This window comes from Phyllobates terribilis, unplaced genomic scaffold, assembly GCF_046119375.1.
Source record: "Phyllobates terribilis strain yellow unplaced genomic scaffold, ASM4611937v1 Scaffold_1__5_contigs__length_1240528914, whole genome shotgun sequence".
NCBI classification, from domain to species: domain Eukaryota; kingdom Metazoa; phylum Chordata; class Amphibia; order Anura; family Dendrobatidae; genus Phyllobates; species Phyllobates terribilis.
The window spans coordinates 201358650-201376344 of NW_027362761.1; the positions used below are offsets into that span (position 1 = coordinate 201358650).

General features: G+C 45.7%; 1 protein-coding gene across 1 annotated transcript in view; it reads right to left on the reverse strand.

Annotated features, from left to right (window-relative positions):
• Positions 1–17695, reverse strand: part of RASEF (RAS and EF-hand domain containing) — a 125909-nt gene that overhangs the window by 42060 nt on the left and 66154 nt on the right. Inside the window, exons 4-8 of the mRNA XM_073670910.1 lie at positions 7446–7541; positions 4758–4835; positions 4317–4432; positions 4164–4232; positions 1685–1769 (exon numbers count right to left, since the gene is read on the reverse strand). Coding sequence (XP_073527011.1) covers positions 1685–1769; positions 4164–4232; positions 4317–4432; positions 4758–4835; positions 7446–7541 — 444 coding nt within the window. The remainder of the gene's footprint in view (positions 1–1684; positions 1770–4163; positions 4233–4316; positions 4433–4757; positions 4836–7445; positions 7542–17695) is intronic.

Below are 17695 nucleotides of genomic sequence, written 5' to 3' on the forward strand. Positions count from 1 at the left end.
CAAGTGACCCCATTTTGGAAACTAGACCCCCCAAGGCACCTATCTAGATGCATAGTAAGCACTTGGAACCCCTAGATGCTTCACAAATTGATTCGTAAAAATGAAAAAGTGTTTTTTTTTTCACTTTTTCATTTTTACGAATCAATTTGTGAAGCACCTGGGGGTTCCAAGTGCTCACTATGCATCTATAAAGGTGCCTTGGGGGGTCTAGTTTCCAAAATGGGGTCACTTGTGGGGGAGCTCCAAAGTTTGGGCACACAGGGGCTCTCCAAACACAACATGGCGTCCGCTAATTATTCAAGCAAATTTTACAATCAAAAAGTCAAATGGCGCTCCTTCCCTTCCGAGCCCTGCCGTGCGCCCAAACAGTGTTTTTTCCCCAAATATTGGGTATCTGCGTGCCCAGGGGAAATTGCACAACAAATTTTGGGGTCCATTTTTTCTTGTTACCCCTGTGAAAATAAAAAAAATTGGGTCTAAAGTAACATTTTTGTGAAAAAAGTTAAATGTTCATTTTTTTCTTCCACATTCAAAAAATTCCTCTGAAGCACCTGAAGGGTTAATAAAGTTCTTGAATGTGGTTTTGAGCACCTTGAGGGGTGCAGTTTTTAGAATGGTGTCACTTTTGGGTATTTTCTGTCAAAAAGACCTCTCCAAGTGACTTCAAATGTGATGTGGTCCCTAAAAAAATGGTTTTGTAAATTTTGTTGGAAAAATGAGAAATCGCTGGTCAACTTTTAACCCTTATAGCTCCCTAACAAAAAAAAATTTTGGTTCCAAAATTGTGCTGATGTAAAGTAGACATGTGGGAAATGTTATTTATTAACTCTTTTGTGTGACATATCGCTCTGATTTCAGGGCTTAAAAATTCAAATTTTGAAAATTGCAAAATTTTCAAAATTTTCGCCAAATTTCCGTTTTTTTCACAAATAAACGCAAGTGATATCGAAGAAATTTTTCCACAATCATGAAGTACAATATGTCACGAAAAAACAATCTCAGAATCAGGGGGATCCGTTGAAGCGTTCCAGAGTAATTACCTCATAAAGTGACAGTGGTCAGAATTGTAAAAATTGGCCCGGTCATTAACGTGCAAACCACCCGCGGGGCTTAAGGGGTTAACCCCGTTACGACCTTGGATGTATGAGTATGTCGCATCCCTGCACTTCATGAGGGCTCCAGTGCTGAGCCCGCATGTTTTTGGGCACATGACAGCTGATCTGTACCAATCTGACATGTGCCCCTAACAGCTGCGGGTGCGGAAGCAATCCTACAAGTCACAATCAACCCTTTAACGAGTCGTGCAATATGAATTGCTGCTTCCAATAGGTGGCGCTATAGAGTTCAAGACCTCTTTTTCTCTGAAGAGGCAATTTGCATCTCTATTTAGTGAATTCTTTCTATATTCCAATTTGTAATAGAAATGACAAGGCACCAAGTAAAGATTAGGAGTCAGAATTGTGCGCAGAGGTATAAAATGTCTTTGACTGAAGATAAATGTGTTCTTCATATAATGATGTTTTTCCTTACTGCTGAGAGAAACCAGGAGAAAAGATGAAAGTTTGATAAAGATGAGTCTGCCCTAAGCCATGCTCCTATTCACAGTGCAGCACTGTTATCCCAGCAGGGAGCGCATCATTACACACAAGAGTAGCAGGAACCGCGGCCAGGAACATGGACGTACCAGTGATCTGTTGTACTTTATCAGACTGCTCTCCAGCACACTCCGCAGTCCATCATTACTGTCATGCAGCTTTCTATTAGCTGTTCTGTAATCAGAAGGTAGAAGATGTCAGCTAAAGAGATACCAGAAAATCTTTACTGCTCCATTTAGGCAGTTTAAAAGCTAATTATAAAATATTATTTCCAGATTATAATGAAATCTATGAATGCAGTGTCTCCTCAATTAGCACACGTACACTTACACACAACGAAATGGAGCTCGGGTAATCTTTTTCACTTTGTCAAGAGATAATTGTATATTTTCTCCTTACAGAATGATTTAACTCAATGGTATAGTATTAATCTAAAGAGTTCTGCAGGCATTGTATTAATGATGCATTTAACATAGATCTTAGCTAGCTGGCTCCAATAGCTTTTGTTAGGCCACGTTCACACGTTCAGTATTTGGTCAGTATTTTACATCAGTATTTGTAAGCCAAGACCAGGAGTGGGTGACAAATACAGAAGTGGTGACGTGTTTCTATTATACTTTTCCTCTGATTGTTCCACTCCTGGTTTTGGCTTACAAATACTGATGTAAAATACTGACCAAATACTGAATGTGTGAACGTGGCCTTACACTCACGTATGACATGTAAGATACGTGTATGTCACATGTCGAGATGGGATTAAATATGTCATCCTATTGTAGTACCATGGCTAATACCTCTATATTCCCCGCTGCATTACTTACTATATGCCTTAAAGGGGGTGGCTAATTAAAAAAACATATCTAAATATGCTTAGTATAGTAAATTATACAAGTTTCCCCGATCTGTCTGGATATCCGCTCCTGCACATCTTTGCACTGTCTTAGCACAGTCCTACTACTTTCTAAGCTCCCTGTACTACTCCCTCCCACAGCTCACTGTACGGCAGACAGAGAGCCCCATGTTCTGTGTCCTATCAACTTAAAAGGGAACCTGTCACCATGAAAATGCAATCATCATGTTATGGAGCAGGGAAGGCTGAGTACATTGATATATGGTTTTGTGAGAAAAGATTCAGTATAACCTGTGTCTTATTCATTTAAACCTCTTTCAGGGATTTCAGTCCAGTGGGCGGTCCTATCAATGACTGACAGCTGTCACCCTATGCACTGTTACACAAGGAAAGCTGCCAATCACTGATTGGACCGCCCACTGGACTGAAAATCCCAGAAAGAGAAGAGAATAAAATGATGAAAACTCAGGTTATCCTTAATCTTTTCTTACAAAACTACATCAATCTATTCAGCTACTCCTGCTCTATAACATGGTGTCTCCAGATTAAATAGGAATTTTCGTGGTGACAAATTCCCGTTAAGGAGCAATAAGCCTCCATGTGCTTCTGTTGTAATGTCCCAGACAGGAGAGAATTGAAGGCTTTGTACCAAGTTTGAACATTATCCCCTGTCCACAGGATAGGAGCTAATTTCCTGAGTGCTTGAATGTCCGATTGCGGGAACCTCACCCATGCCAACTCTGAAGGGAGAGTTCCGTCTGAATGAGGACCACCATAGATAGCCGAGCGCTGTGCTCAGCTCTATACCGCAGTTCATTTGAGAATGAATGGACCAGAAATGAGCATTCTAAATGTTTAAAGGGAATGTATCATCAGTAAATGACCTATTGTTCAAAACTTTTGTGTTAAATGTAATTTTTTAAACATTGTTGGTGCTACCTGGTGTTCAGTGTCATCATTCTGTCTTTTTTTTTATCAACTAAGCCCTTCTCAGTTTCCCATGTTACTTTTTATGAAGTCAAGTTTTTGCCAGTTTGTGTCTTAAAGGGTGTCTGTCACCCCATTTGAGCGTTTTTAGCTAATAATATGGGCATACAGGTTGTATGAAGCTGAAACTAGTCATACCTGTATGCCTCCTTGGAGATGCCTTGTTCATTAAAAATCATCTTTTTTTGTTTTGATCTTCCAGGGACATATGCTGCTCTGGAGATAAGACGGCCTCCTCTTCATTATACTAGATTTCTCCTCCCCCTCTTCCCTGCTTGTCGTTGATGTCAGGTGCGCGGCCAGAAATCCAGTGCTTGCGCATTCTGCCTACCATCTCTCCTTTGCACTGTTCCGCCCTTCTTCAGGCAGTGACTTCAATTTTCTTGTGCGCAGAAGTCACTGTCACTTCCGGTCCCAGTGTTCTCCGGCTTTCTGAAAAGTTGCACACCCAACTTGCAGGCTTAATGCGCACACACGGGATTTCCAGCCGCGCACCTGACATCAAAGGCAAGCATTGACAGCACTCGGATAGAAAATACGGTTGTGTGAATGGGCATTTATAGTTACACACAAGATATCACCTTTTCGATATTGTTATTTTAGACTAGCATGTCCCTCTTTGCTACGTGCAAATTTACTATGTGAAGTTAAGTCTGCATTATCTGACTGAGTGCATAAACATTTTCTGGAATTGTAAGATTTATGAGAAAACCTGAAAAATAAATACATACTGAAGTATTTCAATTTGCCGTGCCAAATTTTCCCGTTCATCTGTATATTCCCTAATAATTTCCATATCTCTGAAAGGGAGAATAAATCAGTATTACATTCCATCCATAAACTTTATTAAAAACATTTCTCAAGAAGTAACACTGGTTATATACCTTTCAGAACTCAGGCTTTGATCCGCATAATCACTTTTCAGAGCATCCAGCTCACTCTGGAGGAAAGAGATGCTGGTTTGAGCCTCTAGGAGATCCTTTTTAAGTTTCTGATTTTCCTGGTGGAAAGGTATAGTTTCATTTTTAAAGCGTAGCAAGAAACCTGGAGATACCGCACATTATTTTGTAAAAATGTATTTATAAAAATTATCATTTATTTTTTATTTATTTATAAAATGTAAAAAAATTTAAGATTTATAAAAGTGCTATGATAGATCATTTTATTAGTAGTCATCAGGTTGGTCTGTATGACTTCCTGGTTACTCAAGACAACGAGATGCAAGGTTGAATAGGATTAATTTGATTAAAATTATAGTTTATGCCCCTGAAAATTAGCACCAATTAATGGGGTTTTATTTTGATTGTGCAAAAGTGATAACTCACCATGGTCAGTTCATGCAGGCGTGTCTTCAAGGCAGCCACATCTTCTTTTAAGCTTATGTTCTTTGACTGTTCTTCCAGCTAGGCAATGACACAAATTAATACCATAGATGATCCAGACTTACATTAAGTGGAATCTGTCACCAGGTTTTTGCCATTTAATCTAACACCACCAAGATATAGGGACAGAGAACCTGGTTCCAGTGATCAGTCACTTACTGGGCTGCTTGGTAAAATCAGTGTTTTATAAGCAGATGATTAACACTAGAGGACTAGATGTTTCACATCATGGAGTCATCCTTCTTTGTGTAACTCCGCCCCCACCACTGATTGGCAGATTTCTGCCTATGCACAGTGATCACAGAAAGCTGTCAATCAGTGGTGGGAGCAGGTTATACAGAGCTCAGCATTCAGAAAACTGCTAGATCTGCAGCTGATAAAACAGTGATTTTATCTAACGGATATTAAGTAGCCCAGTAAGTGACATATTGCTGGAATCAGGGTTCCTACACCTATATCATGCTGCTCACAGATTACATAGAAATAACACGTGACAGATTTCATTTATATATTTAGTATATATTACAATGTAGTGTAGCAGATATTACAAAATGCACAAATTGATTAAACATTAATGCAAAAAAAGTGGAGCAGTTTCCCATAGCAATCAGTCACTTCGCAGGTAGTCCCAAACATTTACCTATTGGAAAAAACAAGAATAGTTTCCGGCACAACCAACTGGATAAAAACTGTACGTTTATTGAATTGAGTTAAAAGTCCATAAAAGTTAAAAACCTCAACACCTTACGCATTTCTGGGGTAGTAAGACGCCCTTAGTCATAGGGCTAAGGGCGTCTTAGTACACTAGAAACACGGAAGGTGTTGAGGTTTTTAACTTTTATGGACTTTTAACTCAATTCAATAAACTTACAGTTTTTATCCAGTCGGTTGTGCCGGAAACTATTCTTGTTTTTTCCTGCAGCTGCAATCACCAGCTAAAGTGGCAAATTAATTTTACACATCTTCTCATACAGCATGCTGCGAATTAAAAAATGCCCTCAAATCTGTGTAAGTTTTATCCACAGTTTGTTTATAGGCTTTTGCTAAACCCCTTTCACATGCATTGTACTTTACTCTGGACAAGGAGTCTTGGCCAAAATTCCAAAGCTAATTTGCTTCATGTGAACCAAGGGCTAGGGATATTCATGGATAACAAGCTCAGATAAAGCAGCCAGTGTCAGGCAGCTGCTGCCAAGCAAATAGGATCATGGGATGCATTAAAGTGGCCTTGATTAGTGTTGAGCGAATTTGTTCGGCATTTCAAATTCGGGTTCGTGTTCGGGGTTCCGGCTTGTTCGCGCCAAAAAATCATCTCCGCCCATGAACATCCCTGATTTGCCACGCTGTCACGCAGACAAACTCGAGTAACAAGCACTTGTGCTCATCACTATTGACGAGTTTTTTTGCATACGAAAAAAAATCACTGATGTCTTAGGCTGAGTTCACACGATGCGTATTTAATGCGTTTCCGCGGCGTTTTTGCAGTTGCGTAAACGCCACGGAAACGCATTAAAAACGCATGGTAGAAGGGCAGCAATGTTCCCCAATTGAAATCCGCATGTGCTGTGCCCATGATGCGGATTTTTCCGCAGCGTAAACGCTGCGCTCAAAAATCCGCAGCATGTCAATTAATTTTGCGGAAACGCGACGTTTTCGTCGCCATTGACTTGCATTAGAACGCGTCAATTCCGCAAGACTGCATCTGTACTTGCGTTATTGGCGCGTTCTAATGTGCGGATGGTACCCGGGTGTGGAGGAGAGGAGAGTCTCATCCACACCCAGGTACCATTAAAAAAGCTGTAAAAAAAGAATAAAATAAAAAATAAATGTATATTTACCATCTGTCGGCCCGCGCAGCGCTCCTTCTTGGTTCCCGGCACTTGCAGTGAGTTGTAGGACCTGCGCTGACGTCAGAGTCATGTGACGGGTCACGTGACGCTGACGTCGGCAGGTCTTTCAATTCAAAGTTGCCGGCAGCCGGGAGAACGGAGTGGGCAGGACAGCGCGGGCCATCGGAGGGTAAAGTATACATGTATTTTTTATTTTTACCATTCTCTCGGGTCACACTATATAAATCCATGCTGGTTGCATGGATTTATATAGTGTGACCTAGTTGTCAAGCACTTTCCAGGTGATGCTAAAATCGCCTGGAAAGCGCTTGTCAATCCACATGCGGAAACGCATGTGAATCCGCATGTATTCCGCAGGAAAAATGCATGCACAATCTGCATGCGTTTTTTCTGCCAGGGAGATGCAGAAATGATGCAGAAATTTTCTGCTTCATTTCTGCATCGTGTGCACATACCCTTACATGGATTTTTCATTCTTCTAGACAAACTTGGCATCTAGGTCAAATGAAGATGAACTTTTGTATATTGTTACAATTATGATGGAGCTCAGGACTGCATTACTTGTCCATTCAGGGAACATGAGCAGAAAGCAGTTAGCTCTATGAATACCGGCAATAATAATGGTAACATAATGATTACATTAGCCCAACATTAGGCAGCCAACTTCTTTCCGAAAAGATTAATCATCTACACAAATGTTATGTTCACTTTCTACCCTGCTAGAGAAATGTCTATCTGTCAGCTTTCTCCACACTGATCCTTCTTGCAGTGCTGAAGTTACCTTTTTTAGCTTTTTAATTGCGACCTGGAGTTCAGCTACTTCAGATTCATGCTGGCGCTTCAAGTCATTGAGGGCTTCCTCTGCCTTTTTCTTCTCCTAGAATAGTAAAAAAAATTGAAATGTATTCTTGTTAAGGTTTTACTGCATTAAATATGAGAAAAGTGAGAAACAATTGCAGACGAGATATATTTGACGGCACTGCTGTCCTTCCCAGTGGCATAGCATGGGTGGCCAGTGCCCACGGAAGGGCAAGTATTCTGAGTCTTCTAAGCAGTGAACCATTAGCACTCACTGAGTCAATGCCACTAGTCCAGTATTGAACCCCTTATTTCCCCAAGCACATTTATTGTATTTTTACGAAAATACTGATGTAATTAAAGTACAGTGGGTACGGAAAGTATTCAGACCCCTTTAAATTTTTCACTCTTTGTTTCATTGCAGCCATTTTGTAAATTATAAAAAGTTCATTTTTTTCTCATTAAAGGATGGTGAATGTTCGTGGACAGCCATTTTCAGGTCTCTCCAGAGATGCTCAATTGGGTTTAGGTCAGGGCTCTGGCTGGGCCAGTCAAGAATGGTCACAGAGTTGTTCTGAAGCCACTCCTTTGTTATTTTAGCTGTGTGCTTAGGGTCATTGTCTTGTTGGTAGGTGAACCTTCGGCCAAGTCTGAGGTCCAGAGCACTCTGGAAGAGGTTTTCATCCAGGTTATCACAGTACTTGGCCGCATTCATGTTTCCTTCAATTGCAACCAGTCGTCCTGTCCCTGCAGCTGAAAAACACCCCCATAGCATGATGCTGCTACCACCATGTTTCATTGTTGGGATTGTATTGGGCAGGTGATGAGCAGTGCCTGGTTTTCTCCACACATACCGCTTAGCATTTTCACCAAAAAGTTCTATCTTTGTCTCATCAGACCAGAGAATCTTATTTCTCATAGTCTGGGAGTCCTTCATGTGTTTTTGAGCAAACTCTATGCGGGCTTTCATATGTCTTGCACTGAGGAGAGGCTTTCATCGGGCCACTCTGCCATAAAGGCCCGACTGGTGGAGGGCAGAAGTGATAGTTGACTTTGTGGAACTTTCTCCCATCTCCCTACTGCATCTCTGGAGCTCAGCCACAGTGATCTTGGGGTTCTTCTTTACCTCTCTCACCAAGGCTCTTCTCCCACGATTCCTCAGTTTTAATGGATGGCCAGGTCTAGGAAGACTTCTGGTGGTCCCAAACTTCTTCCATTTAAGGATTATGGAGGCCATTGTGCTCTTAGGAACCTTGAGTAATGCAGAAATTCTTTTGTAACCTTGGCCAGATCTGTGTCTTGCCACAATTCTGTCTCTGAGCTCCTTGGGCAGTTCCTTTGAGCTCATGATTCTCATTTGGTCTGATAGACACTGTGAGCTGTGAGGAATTATATAGACAGGTGACCGCCTTTCCAAATCAAGTCCTATCAGTTTAATTAAACACAGCTGGAATCCAATGAAGGAGTAGAACCATCTCAAGGAGGATCACAAGGAAATGGACAGCATGTGACTTAAATATGAGTGTCTGAGCAAAGGGTCTGAATACTTATGACCATGTGATATTTCAGTTTTTCTTTTTTAATACATTTGCAAAAATTTCTACATTTCTGTTTTTTTTGTGAAAATGGGGTGCAGAGTGTACTTTAATGAGAAAAAAATTAACTTTTTAGAATTTACCAAATGGCTGCAATGAAACAAAGAGTGAAAAATTTAAAGGGGTCTGAATACTTTCCGTACCCACTGTAAAGCCAAGTTCACACTGATTTACATTACGCTTGTCTTTTTATTTGTATCAAACATAAGCACTGCAGCCCCACTGATTATTATGAATTCACCCATGCAGGACTTTTCTTCTGTTCTAAAAACTGACACAAAAGGGGACCCAGATAAACCTTATAATAATCATAATGCTTATGCATTTATCTAGCTAGAGATGTTTTTTTACATGAATTCCATGTATGTGTTCCTCTAAAGTTTAATCAGAACAAACAGAATGTAATCTTTCCCTCCGGCCCAACACCTATCTACCCACATGTCTAATCATCGCAGTCCTCCTGCCCTGCAGTCTCCCCATATACCATAGATTGATATGTATAGCACAGGAATTATTGGCTGCTCTGCACGTGAATACTCAGTGTGCCCTGAGCTTATTTCCCTAATTGAGTACAGTATATAGCCATGTCCTAACCAAGTGTGCCCTGAGAATAGTACTGTCATAGCTTGACTCCGGGGCTCAATCCGGTGACCTCTGGCTGTGTCAATCTCTGTTGGACCACAGCCTGTGTTGTCTCTGTCCAACTACTGATAATGCTCTTGTCTTGCTTTATTTTGCTGTGTTGCTTCTGTGCAGGTGTTCTCACTTCCTCGTTTGGCTTGTCCTATCACATCTTGGGAGGAACTATTTATACTCTCCTGACACATGCAGTCTTAGCTTGCTATATTCCAAGTTAGATGTTTGGAGTCCCTGCTCCTCAGTCAAGGATTATCATACTGAGGTTGTCTCTATTGCTTCTCCTGCGGTTTGTTTGCATGTTCCCCTTCCCAGCACTCTTCCCATTTTATTACATTTAGGGTCTGGGGATTTCCACATATACCGAAGGTCTTTTTGTGTTCCTTTTTTTTTTTTCTGTCTTAAATGTATGACTGTGTGAACACGTCCTTAGCCCTGTGTCTCACCCTCTGTCTGTGTGCACTACGTTCTATTGTTGTTATACAGTAACAATGCAAAGTGCAGCATTCAAGATGATTTTGTCATATTTTTGTGCTCTGCATAGGCAGCAACAAAGATGACAAAGCACTCAGTGTAATGATTAAACTGCCTAATGCAAAATTATTTCTATTCTTGTGCTCTCCTGCGATCTGAATTGGTACTGTAGTTGGATGCAAAAGGGATGCCTTATTCTGAAGATAGTGCTTGATGGGTGCCGGGCACTCACTGCTCCCATTGTGCTTCTAGTAGAATCGGCACTCACTGATGGCTCAGTGGAGATTCCTTAGAGGCTGGTCTTGCCATTCTGGATCATCTTGACGAGGGGGTGCGATTCTCTAAATTGACACCCAGGGAATCCACCCCTATGACATTAAGCCACTGATCAAGAATAGAAAGTGCTTCATTCAGGAGTTCATATACTTATCAAATCATCTTAAAAAAGAAACTCCAAAGTGTCAGATTAAATCTGTATGCATTCTATGTTGATGACCTATCCAGTACCAATGCTGTAAGTTAGACGAATATTAGAATATAAATACGCAAGACTATGGGCTAAATGATTTATAGTTGAGAAAACCAAATTCCCAACACTGAGCAGCCTGGTTGCTGCAGAACTTCTTGAATAAAAGGAAGCTCGGTGCAGCGTGAGATCTACATCAGTGATGTGTGCATTATACTGGCAGAGTTGTTCAAGAATACAGTGCCGGGTGGAAATATTGCCACCAGGAATCAATGCATCGAGCCTCCGGAAGGATACATTGCAACTACATACAGCATTCAATGCAGCAAGCAGCATTTTTTTTAATACAAACTCTTCATAAAGACACATCTGGTATGGCCGTGTGCAGACCCCAAGTTTGACCCCCATATTCAGAATCCATGTGATATGAATCCTAAATAAGCTAATGATGAGTGTGAGCCCTTATGTCTGATAGGAGAAATAGTACGTTATGCCGCAAATCCTTCAGTCTACGCTACACATGCTATTCTCCCCTAGGGGGCGCCAAAGGTGCATTTTGGTTTTAATCACCATGTATTTCTTCGATGAGCAGATATAGAAGGTACAAAGGAAGTCACCTCTATGCAAAACTGGAGGAAAACAAACATATTTTACATTCACTGATTCGTTACAGCAGCAACACTCACATTATCATGGTATGTGTGATTGTCTTACAGAAACGTGACATAAGGTTAGGGAACATTTGTAAGAAGTATCAGTACGGGGTTTTTTAAATAAAAAAAATGGCAGCACTAAGTTTCTGAACATGTTGCGTGAACATACATGGATTTCTCCCTTTTTTGCAGTTTTTATGACTGCTCTGACCTGAGGATATCCGATGCAGGCAGGTGGACTGTATATGTACCATTTGCTGTATGCATGTGATTCACACAAGCTCTCAGAACATGTGCAACAGTTTCCAAATATTTGTCTGAACAATATAGACTTAGAAGGATCCCTGCACAATACCTAGGTGACCGTGTCCCTGCAGCCATTAGTTGTAATCGGTGGAGAAACCTAATAGAAAGAGTTCAGTTTCCCTGCAGCGCAGCCGCAGGACACAGTGCCCAATTACTGGGTTATTTACGTATTGCCGGTCAGGTGGGGTCCTCCAGTGTGAGAGACTCTTGGTAATCGCTCTCTATTCTGCTCAAGAAATAAAGATCCTGAGCAGAGGAGCTCTCTATATTACCACAGGACGTCCTACAAGGATATATGAGGCAGAGTTTTCTAACCTGGGTAAATTCTTCAAAGACAAGGAGAGATGACAAGTGTAATTTATTAGTAATATCAGGGAGAGTAGTTTCTTCTCCAAAAGTCTAAAACTATTATTTAGAAAATCTGCCACCAGGTTTTTGCCATCTGATCTGAGATTATCATAATGTAGAGAAAGAGACACTGATTTCAGTGATGTGTCCCTTACTGGGCTGCTTGCTGTAGTTTTAATAAAATCATTGCCATGTAGTCCTTCATATTCATGAGCTCTGGATAAACCCGTTCCTATGACTGATTGGCATCTTTCTGCCTATGCACAGTGCACACAGAAAGCTGCCAATCAGTGGTGTGGGCGGGGTTATACAGAGCACAGCATTCAGAGAACTGCTAGATCAGCAGCAGATAAAACAGTCATTTTATTAAAACTGTAGCAAGCACCTCAGTAAGTGATATATTTCTGGAATCAGGATCTCTGCCCCTACATTTGCTGTTCTCAGATGGGGTAGCAAAGACCTCCTGACAGATTTTTTTTAATAGTAATAATAATAATAATAATAATAATATGACATTAGGGAGATTCCAAAGATGAAAGTGACGCACCCCCTGGGCCATATTCTTTAGGGGAATACCCGGAGCCGGATCAGATGGGGGTTGTAGTCTCCGAGTGGCTGTGACCCGGTCTGTGCCCAGGGTGTCAAGCTCAGAGTATGTGGCAGTCCTACAGATGTTACAAAGTTCGTTATGTCGACTACGCCACCCGTTGAATTGCGGTCACTACGGCCGCCGCTGCAGCAGGGTCCGCTGAGGCTGATGGTGTTGGTGCAGCTTTAGATAGTATAACCCCCAACGGGAGGGGTATGGCCTCAGGGGGTCAGGTGCAGAGGATGGGGGTTGTGGTGGTGCAGCGTAGATGATAATTAAAGACAGAGTCGGGTTGTGCAGTTCAGGGTGTTTACTTACTGCAGATATTCCGGTCACTCCGGCCTTGAGTGACCACCCGAGCCGTGCTGCGTCCACCAGGTCCTGGATTCAGCCAACCCCCAAGCAAGTCCGGAGCGTGTCCCTGAGCCCTCCTTCTTGTCCTTTCTTCTGGCCGTCCCCACCAGGGATCCACCTAGGTCCAGCTCCCTCGGGCCTTCTGTTGGGAGACCCTTGGCCTTGGGTTCCCTGACCCTACACGTGGTCTGCCTTCAGGGTGGATGTGGTGGGTGGCCGTGGCAGATCCTGCCCACGGCCTCCGGTCTCTGGCTGAGGTGTGCTTTAGCCCCCACCAGTTTGGGATCCGGTACCCTGTTGCCAACTCTTCACCCTGTGGTTGTATTTGGGGTCTCAGAGTTCCTTCTGTCTCCCCCTCTGGGTCTTTCGTTCTCTCCTCTCTCACTCTGGGCCTTGGGCTGCTCTTCTCCTCTGCTCTGCTCTTCAGGTTATACCCTGACAGACTGACTGACTTCTCACAGACTGACCCTGATCTTAGATGGTGCCCACCTTAAATACTCCCTCTATGTGTGAGCTCAGGTGACCAGCACCCAATGAGCTCCTAACTTTACCCAGGCTGCTCCCCCTATCTGCCCCTACACTACTGGGATGTACCACCCCCCTCCCACTCCAGCCAGGAACAGACTCGGTCGTACCTGCACATTTCTAAGTGGGAGTACCGTTGGTCTGCTCCTCGGAAATGGGATGTGTGTAGTGCATGCAGCTTTCTGAGCTCAGTTCCACACTCCATCCTTACCCGGGAGTGGAATACCACACCTCTGGGTTGAGGTGCAATACCCCTGTAGCAGCCGAATCCTCAGGGTGCTACATTCCCCCCTGGTAAATCACAGCACGTCCTCGGGCTGTAAGATATAAAAACACCAAAACATACAATTTTTGCATAAACAACATAATAAAAACATATAAAACATATATATCAGCAATAAAACTTTTTTCATAAATAACATTCTCGTAGACTTCTCTTGCTTCTAGCTCCTCCTCCGGACACTGTGCAACGTGTGCCCGGGAAAAGTGCAACAGTTTCTCTAGAAAAATGGTTTTCCTATAAAACCGGTAGGGGGCTCTTTAGGAAGCGCAACTATATACAAGGGGATATGGCCGCTCTCAGTCCTCGGCCAGGTATTTAGGAAAGGGATGACCGCTCTCAGTCCTCGGTCAGAGGGATTAAGGGAAATACGGGTAACAGTTCAATTCTCTGGTCCCAACGGGGACTATAATAGCAGCAACGGTTCACTGTGCCCCGACGGGCAACTATATACAGCTTCTACTCCGCTGTACTCAACGACGACGTCCTCCTGCTCTTTCTTTGTGATTCACTTTAGCTTCAGACCCGTCCGGGTCCTCTTGCTCCTCTTCACACCGCAGCTCCTCCTCCGTCAGGCGATGCACATGGAGGGCGTAGGGTCCTTTGGCACACTTGTGCCGGGTGAAGGTGACCTCGTCCCCTATATACAGGTCACGTCCTCTGTGTCCCTCCGGTAGGTGGGACTCAACGTCTCTTCTTGTCACGAAGACGTCGCCTGGGGTGCGGTGATCTCGGATGAAGCCCCACCCGTGCTGCATATTAAACTTGATCACAGTCCCGGTGGAAGGGGGACCATGAGCTGCACGGGGACTCCTCCTGGCCCGGCTCTTCTGCTCCGCGCTCTTTATTTGGGCTTGTTGTTCCCGGACCCGCCTCTCTCTCCGCTCCCTCTCGAAGACCTCGAGCTGTTGCCGGCAGCACTCTGCACGCTCCGCTGCAGCTGCCCGGGTCTCCTGAGTGAACCCCATGAGATCTTCTCCGGTGGGGTCCCACTCAAACTGTGCCTCCTCTAGCGGGGGCGAGGTCCTTTTTACGGGCTTTGGAACCGGAATCAGGGGTTCGTCTAGGGGTCTCTCTTTCCGGAGTCGGGGATGGTGAAACTCCGGTGGCCATATAAAGGGCTGCCCATCCGGGCACGTATGTTGGGCGAACAGATCTTCTCCCAGATGCGGCACTCTTGGTTTTATGGGCGCGGTGGTGGTGGCGCCCGGGTTGCCCAGGCCTTGCGGCCAGGCCTGGGGCACCTGGAAAGTGAAGGGCACCGTAAGGACGGCGGCACCCTGGGCTACTTGGCCCTGCGACCAGGCCGGTGGCTCCGCGGAGGTAGGGGGCGCTGTTGGTATTGCGGCGCCCGGGGGTACTAGGCCTTGCAACCAGGCTGGTGGTACTTCCTGCTTGGTCATGCTCGGGGTCGAGGCGTGTGACGTCACAGGGGTCGCGGCTCCCGTTTGAGGCCTAGTCTGCGGCGGTGACGTTGCAGCGACGGGCACGGCAGGGGATACTTCGGGCTCTGCGACGGGGAGCTGGGACAGGTACGCGGTTTCCCGGTTTGGGGTAGAGACGTCCCCTTTACCTGCCTCCCTTCGTTCGGCTCCCTTCTCGGCGCCGTCTCCGGCCTTCAGTCCTCCTGCGCCATCCTCAGAGGCGGTCTGTCTCCTCGTCTCGGGTGGCGTGCTCCGCTGACGAGTTCTTGTCTGCTGGGCCATCTCACGGCTCCATTCTGCTAACGTCTCTCGCTGCACCCGGGCCATCCTCCGTGCGAGGCCCTCCAGCGCAGTCTGTGCACACTCCCGATCTCGGGGGAGCTGTGCCAGGACCTCCACTAAGCCTAGTGGGGTCGTTGCTTCTAGCAGGCTCCTGACCAACGGGTCGGTGCTGCTCTGCTCTCCTTCCGTTGTCTCCAGCAGGTCTTCTGGAGTGGCGACCGGCAACAGGCTCCTGACCACTGGGTCGGTGCTGCCTGGAGTGGCGGCCCGCATCAGGCTCCTGACCGCTGGGTCGGTGCTGCCTGGCTCTCCCTCCATCTCCGGGGAGGCTCTCTCTGGACTCTGCTCCAGGCTTCTTGTCTCCGGGTGCGCTCTCTCCAGACTGCTCCAAGCGACACCCATCTTTGCTCTCTCGTTCTCAGTCCTCCCACTTCGAGGGCGGTCCCGGGGCCACTTGGTGATTGTCAGCTCCAGGGGCAGTTCTTTCACCCTGACAGACACCTCTAGCATCACAGTCTCTGTTGGTGGGGGCGGTTTCCACTTTTGGCGCCATTTTCGGTCCTGGCCCACGATGGGAGGCGGCCTCTTGCCACCCTCTGGCACGCCCATAATGGCGTCCGCTCTTCCAAGGCGGGAAACCTTTGGAAATGGCGGGAATCGTCTCCCAGTGGCGGGAAACTCTGCAGATGGCGGGAAAAAGCTGTTAATGGCGGACAACCAGCGGGAATCGATCTGTGATGGAGTCCGATGGCGGGGACCCTCCGGGACCGGCGGGAGACTTCTTTTTGAGGTAAACTTGTTCTTTTCTTCAGGCACGCAGTACCCGGGTGTTGCGGGCACGTGATCCTGCCGACTACGCCAAAGTTGACGCACCCCCTGGGCCATATTCTTTAGGGGAATACCCGGAGCCGGATCAGATGGGGGTTGTAGTCTCCGAGTGGCTGTGACCCGGTCCGTGCCCAGGGTGTCAAGCTCAGAGTATGTGGCAGTCCTACAGATGTTACAAAGTTCGTTATGTCGACTACGCCACCCGTTGAATTGCGGTCACTACGGCCGCCGCTGCAGCAGGGTCCGCTGAGGCTGATGGTGTTGGTGCAGCTTTAGATAGTATAACCCCCAACGGGAGGGGTATGGCCTCAGGGGGTCAGGTGCAGAGGATGGGGGTTGTGGTGGTGCAGCGTAGATGATAATTAAAGACAGAGTCGGGTTGTGCAGTTCAGGGTGTTTACTTACTGCAGATATTCCGGTCACTCCGGCCTTGAGTGACCACCCGAGCCGTGCTGCGTCCACCAGGTCCTGGATTCAGCCAACCCCCAAGCAAGTCCGGAGCGTGTCCCTGAGCCCTCCTTCTTGTCCTTTCTTCTGGCCGTCCCCACCAGGGATCCACCTAGGTCCAGCTCCCTCGGGCCTTCTGTTGGGAGACCCTTGGCCTTGGGTTCCCTGACCCTACACGTGGTCTGCCTTCAGGGTGGATGTGGTGGGTGGCCGTGGCAGATCCTGCCCACGGCCTCCGGTCTCTGGCTGAGGTGTGCTTTAGCCCCCACCAGTTTGGGATCCGGTACCCTGTTGCCAACTCTTCACCCTGTGGTTGTATTTGGGGTCTCAGAGTTCCTTCTGTCTCCCCCTCTGGGTCTTTCGTTCTCTCCTCTCTCACTCTGGGCCTTGGGCTGCTCTTCTCCTCTGCTCTGCTCTTCAGGTTATACCCTGACAGACTGACTGACTTCTCACAGACTGACCCTGATCTTAGATGGTGCCCACCTTAAATACTCCCTCTATGTGTGAGCTCAGGTGACCAGCACCCAATGAGCTCCTAACTTTACCCAGGCTGCTCCCCCTATCTGCCCCTACACTACTGGGATGTACCACCCCCCTCCCACTCCAGCCAGGAACAGACTCGGTCGTACCTGCACATTTCTAAGTGGGAGTACCGTTGGTCTGCTCCTCGGAAATGGGATGTGTGTAGTGCATGCAGCTTTCTGAGCTCAGTTCCACACTCCATCCTTACCCGGGAGTGGAATACCACACCTCTGGGTTGAGGTGCAATACCCCTGTAGCAGCCGAATCCTCAGGGTGCTACATTCCCCCCTGGTAAATCACAGCACGTCCTCGGGCTGTAAGATATAAAAACACCAAAACATACAATTTTTGCATAAACAACATAATAAAAACATATAAAACATATATATCAGCAATAAAACTTTTTTCATAAATAACATTCTCGTAGACTTCTCTTGCTTCTAGCTCCTCCTCCGGACACTGTGCAACGTGTGCCCGGGAAAAGTGCAACAGTTTCTCTAGAAA